Source organism: Felis catus, chromosome C1 (genome assembly GCF_018350175.1).
Source record: "Felis catus isolate Fca126 chromosome C1, F.catus_Fca126_mat1.0, whole genome shotgun sequence".
Taxonomy (NCBI): Eukaryota; Metazoa; Chordata; class Mammalia; order Carnivora; family Felidae; genus Felis; species Felis catus.
In genome coordinates, this window is record NC_058375.1 from 111870333 (window position 1) to 111875308 (window position 4976).

Sequence of the window (4976 nt, forward strand, 5' to 3'; positions counted from 1 at the left end):
GCCCTCCCTACCCTCAAAAGGCAGAGCCAGTGAAACATCTTTGCTAGTAGCACCAGATCTACTGGGGACCTGGATGTCCCCAGGGTGTACATCTTGGCTAGGATGTGGATAAGGTCTGTTGTCAATGTGATCTGGAGTCTGTTTTCTAGAGCCTGTTCTCCTGCTAGTCCTTGGGCCATCAGCTGGCCTCTCACTGCCTTTGTTCAACATCTGACAGTGGCCCCTGAGGGATCCAGGCCACCTCTGCTTTCACCTCTGGTGCTGGAATTAGGTGAGGCTATACTGAAACTGTGGAGCTACCACTGCTGGGACCAGGGCAGCAGGAAAGGGGCATTTCAGGAGGGAGGAGGGTGGTGGGCCAGCAGAGGGAGGGTGAGGAGAGGGACAAGCCCTGTGAGGACTGCATGGGGAGGATCACAGTGCCAGCTTTGTCCAGGCCCCGCAAGAAGCAGATACTACAGTCCATCACTTCCAATAGTAGGAAGGTATTTTAATAAAAGGTGTTTATAAAGTATGTGCATAGGGAAGCCACAAGACAGAGGGTGGTCTCTTGGGTCACAGAGCTGCGACCACACCAGGTCTGAGTGGGTCAGGGAAGGGATGGTTACAGGAACCCAGTGATGAGAGGGCTTCCTGACAGCAACTGCACTATCTCTGCTCAGCTGTGGAAGACCAGTGGACTGCTGGGTTCCTGCTGAGAAAGAAAAACCCTGACCTGTCACATGCCCTTGCCTCTGTCCCTCTGAACTCCTGCTTGCTGAGGCCAGCCAGGAGCAGAGGGCAGGAGGGCCATGTTGATCATCTGTCCAGGTCGGGGAGCATGGTGGCCCAGGGTGGGGAGAAGGTCTGCAGAAGGACAAGGATAGCTATAGGCAGAGGACACTTTGTGGAGCTTTGTTGCCACTGTGTCCTGGGCCCCTGGCCCTGGGTGTGTGCTTACACTAAGGGGAGATGGGGTTTTCCAAGCCCCAGCCTTGGTCTTACTGTGCTCTGGATGTCAGACTGTTGGAGCCAGAGTTGGGGCCTCCAGCCTTGCTATCCCCAGCTTTACCCTCTTGGGACCCCTATATTCTGGCAGGGGTCTCCCTTTCCAGCACCTTTTCTACTTCCTTCTTCCTCTTCTCGTGCCAGAAAATGTAGCATCTGGGCTAGGAAACAGGATGGAGATAAGTCAGGGGAGGATAAGTCAGTGTGTCCTCCCTGGGGATGCTGGGGCTTGGAAAGTAACTCACCCACTTCCAGCTACAGATGCCAGGAACAGAATAATGCCAAGGCTCACAAACCATGCAAAGGTACTCCCAGTACTGGCTGAGGATATAAAAGAGGGAGCCAGGTGTTTGGGAATAGTGAGGAACTTGGGTCTCTTCTTTCCTCCTTTTATTTGCCCACTCAGCCTCTTCTTTCTTCCTTTCATTTGGCTACTCAATCATTTGTTTGCATACACTTACTGAGCACCCACAGTGTGCCCCGAATATTTCTATAGAGGAGTGAGACACAGTCCCTGTGCTCTAGGAGGGAGACAGAGGAAGCAGAGAAGGACAGAACAGAGGAGAAGTAGCCACTAGGAGGGCTGATGAGCCTCAGGGGGTGGGAGCTGGTCAGGGAAACATTCTTAGGAAACAGGACTTTTAGTTGGACTTTGAAAGATAAGTTGGATTTCAGTTTCAGTCCCACAATTAAGGACTGAACTGTGTTCCAGGCAGAGGAAACAGAAAGTTCAAGGGCAGAAGCACGAAGCTATCTGTATGTCCAGCATGTCAGCAGCTCAGTGTGACTGGGGAGTCAGTGCTGGTGGGAGATAAGCAGGGGCTGTTTGCACAGGACCCTCCAAGGAGATGGACTTTATCTGTGGGGCAATTGGGCTATAAACAAGGAGTGTCATAGGTAGATTTGCTCCTTGAGAAGGAGTTCTTTGGTTGTTAAGATGTGGCCAAGAGGGGCAGGGAGGCCAGTTGAGAGATGCTGACATAATCCAGGTGAGAAGTGAGGATGCCTGAAGAACCATGGTAGATATAGAAATGAAAATATGGCAACTCATTTAAGAATTATTTAATAAGATTTGATGATTGCATGTACCGAGTATGGGAGAGGAAGGTTCCCGATTTAGGAGGCTAAGGACTTAAATGGGGTCATTTGCTGAGAGGGGCCCTGAGAGAAGAGTAGATTTGGGCAGTGGGGATGAGTTTGAACAAGTCTCCAGGCATGCTGGCTTTGAGGTGCTGAGGGACCTCTGGGGGAGATGTCCTAGAAGCAGGTGGCTCTATGGCTCTGAAGCTGGATATATGACATCAAGAAATTCCAGCAGGTGCTATCATCTCTGGTGAGGATGGAGTGAAAGAAGAGCTCGGGGCTGGGCAGAGGAGGAAGACAATCCAGACAGAGACAACAGCGATCTGGGATGGAGTGGGGGCAGGCTGGAGGCAGGATGGCCTGCTGCCACTGACCTGGGCAAAGAGTGGGGTCTTTGCAGGTGAGGAAGTGTGTCTTGCAGTTGGCACAGTTCATGACCTCCAGTGTGGAGCGTAGGTCTGTGAGAGGAGATGGGCAGGAGCCTTAGCCAGAGCCATGTGCCCCTCACCCCTCATCCCCCCACCTAGGTCCCCACACATACTCACCACAGGACTTGTTGCAGGCTGCCCGGGAGGGTGAGATGGTAGAGAAACTGAGGTGCTGGGGAGGCAGACAGAGCCAGGAAGGGTTGGGGTGTGAGCAGGAAAGGGAGCTGGGAGGAGGTGTGGATAGGCACCCAGTATGTGGGCAGGGGAGGGGGCTCCTGGGGAGGCATGCAGGAGGGGCTGCAGACTGGGCTCTGCTCTTCTCAGTCCTGGGGAGGTGACTGGGCTCTGCTCTCCACAGTCCTGGGGAGGTGAAGGACTGGGTGGTGGGTGGGGGCCAGCTCCACCTCTCACCCTTCTCCTTCAGCTCCTCAGATATCTCATCCAGCTTCTCAGTAAACACCTTCTGCTGGATATGAATCTCTTCCAAAAGTGATGGTTTATCTGGGACGAAGAGGAGGAGATGGTGCTTTCATCACCCACATTTTATAGTTGGAATCAATTGCATAACTCTTTCAAGGTTGGGAATTCAAGTCATTTTTTCAAACAAAAACTGCACAGAGCACACAGATGCTGTGTCTGTCACCACTCTTCCCCACATATCCCCACCCCAGGCCAGTGGGCCTTCTGGGAGTGCCTTGGGGGACTGGGTTTTGTCAACCCAAGCTTGGGGCTTCCTCACTATCTCGGAACTTCTTGATGGCTTCATCTATGTGATTGAATAATTTGGCTGCTGCTTCTTCCATACGGTTTTGATCTGAGAACGGGACATGGGATGAAGGGCAGTTGGGGATATAAGAGCCCAGGCCAGGTAAAGGGATCCCTGGTCTTTAGGCTGTGCCTCACCAAGATACCAGGGTTCAATGAAGACATGATCCTTCAGGAATAAGGTGTGGAGGCTTTTGGAGAGCTCTGTGGGTGGCCCTGGGGTGCCCCAAAGAATCTGCAGATCATAGTCTATCAATGCAGGCAGTCCTGGCCAGCAGAGGAGACAGCTCTTCCCATTGGCAGCAGGTAGGAGACAGCCGAGCAGGAGAAGCAGCATCTTCTGGGGGTCTCTCCTCTGTCCCCTTACCACCCTTCCTGGAAGTTCCATATGGAATGATGATACCCCCTTCTCCCTAGAAACCACATTCTCTTTGCAGAACAAAAGTAAATTCCGTAGGGTAAGGTGAGGGTCAGCTATGGTCCAAACTTGAGCTTTGGTGTCAGACCCAAGTCATCACCTCAATATCTTCCTCTGAAGTTGGAGTTACTGATGCTCTTGGGGAGGATTCTTGTGAGGACCAAGAAATGGCTCTGCAGTCTTGTGGCTGATGGTCAGCTCTCCTAATGGCATTTACCACATATGAAATAGTTCAACAGGCTGAAATTTGAGAGGTCAGGAGGGAGCGTCATAAAGAGATTAATTGTGTAAAGAACCTGAATCACTTTTGCACACAGAGGTGGTCACTCACAGGGAAGCTTATGGAATATATAAACTAGTAGTTGTCTTGTGCCTGGCCAAGCCAGAGTGACTTAGACAGCTATTCCCATCATAGTATAGACAGATTATAGACAGAGTTACAGCCTATTCTTGGATGTACAGACAGAGAATTCCTCTTTGGGCCAGCAGTTCTTATGTGTAATGTGTTGAAGAAAAGCAAAGCACCTTACTCTTCAGTAAAGAAAAAGCCATTTGGATATTTGTCACTGCTCAGCTGGTAAGTTTTGCCTTTCCATGCCATGCTTCCAATCAGCTTCTGAGTGCCTCAGGCTGGATTATGAGCGGCTGAAAGCCATCAGGCATTTGAAGAATGTTTCTTACAGGAACAAGAGACAAAAACAATGGCAAGAACTCAAAACAAAAGCAAACAAAAACCACAGGGTAAAGAAAGGTCACAAAGATATGGTGAGAAGCACAAGAAAACTTAGAAACCCACTATTTAAATTAAAATATTGTTTTCTCCAGACAGGAAGAGGCTGCCATGTAAAGGAAAAATAGAATAAGAAAGAGTTATTGAAGATTAAAAATATGATAGCAGGAATTAAAAAAATTCCATAGAAGTGTTAGGGGACAAAGTTTCAGAAATCTCCCAGGCAGAAGTACAGAAAGACAGAGATAAGAAATAGGGAAGAATAAATAATGTTAAATAATCAATCCATGAAGTCCCAACATCCAGCTAATACAAGTTTCAGAAAGAAAGAACAGAGAAAATGGAGGGAAAAATTATTTATGATGGAAATGGGGTAGAAAGCATATATGAAGATGAATTTTATCTAATAGGGAGAGGGATTTGGAGGACAGGCATCCAGATTTGCCAGAAGAAATAGCAGCTGAATTGGTAAATTCTGTCAGATGGGCTCTGAGATGAGACAACGGTTGTGAATCCTGCAGAGCTGTTACTCTCCCAATGGCCTTGGACAGTTTTGGGGTGAAGG

The 4976-nt window shown here is 49.4% G+C and overlaps 1 protein-coding gene across 11 annotated transcripts; it reads right to left on the bottom strand.

Moving 5' to 3' along the window:
- Window positions 1–469: 469 nt before the first annotated feature.
- On the bottom strand, window positions 470–3908 carry TEX51 (testis expressed 51). Of its 11 annotated transcripts, none has more exons than XM_006935221.4 (8): window positions 3402–3906; window positions 3238–3312; window positions 2910–2999; window positions 2616–2633; window positions 2445–2528; window positions 1233–1308; window positions 1098–1143; window positions 470–691 (listed from the first exon to the last, which is right to left on the bottom strand). In XM_006935221.4, exons 1-8 carry the CDS (start codon window positions 3649–3651, stop codon window positions 659–661), a joined length of 672 nt encoding a protein of 223 aa, XP_006935283.2. In that variant the 5' UTR covers window positions 3652–3906; the 3' UTR covers window positions 470–658. The 11 variants fall into 11 exon arrangements, 7 of the variants coding, with proteins under 7 accessions (XP_006935283.2, XP_019693496.1, XP_019693499.1 ...); XM_019837937.3 differs by having other exon boundaries at window positions 470–694; XM_019837940.3 differs by having other exon boundaries at window positions 470–694; window positions 1098–1148.
- Window positions 3909–4976: the final 1068 nt, after the last annotated feature.

Bases quoted from the DNA above. Each gene is read 5' to 3' on its own strand.
- TEX51 (XM_019837936.3), bottom strand. From the start codon at position 3,651: ATGGAACTTCCAGGAAGGGTGGTAAGGGGACAGAGGAGAGACCCCCAG. The intron at 3,313-3,401 runs GTGAGGCACAGC...TCCCGTTCTCAG, and splicing joins CATTGAACCCTGGTATCTTG to ATCAAAACCGTATGGAAGAA. The intron at 3,000-3,237 runs GTGAGGAAGCCC...TCTTCGTCCCAG, and splicing joins CATCAAGAAGTTCCGAGATA to ATAAACCATCACTTTTGGAA.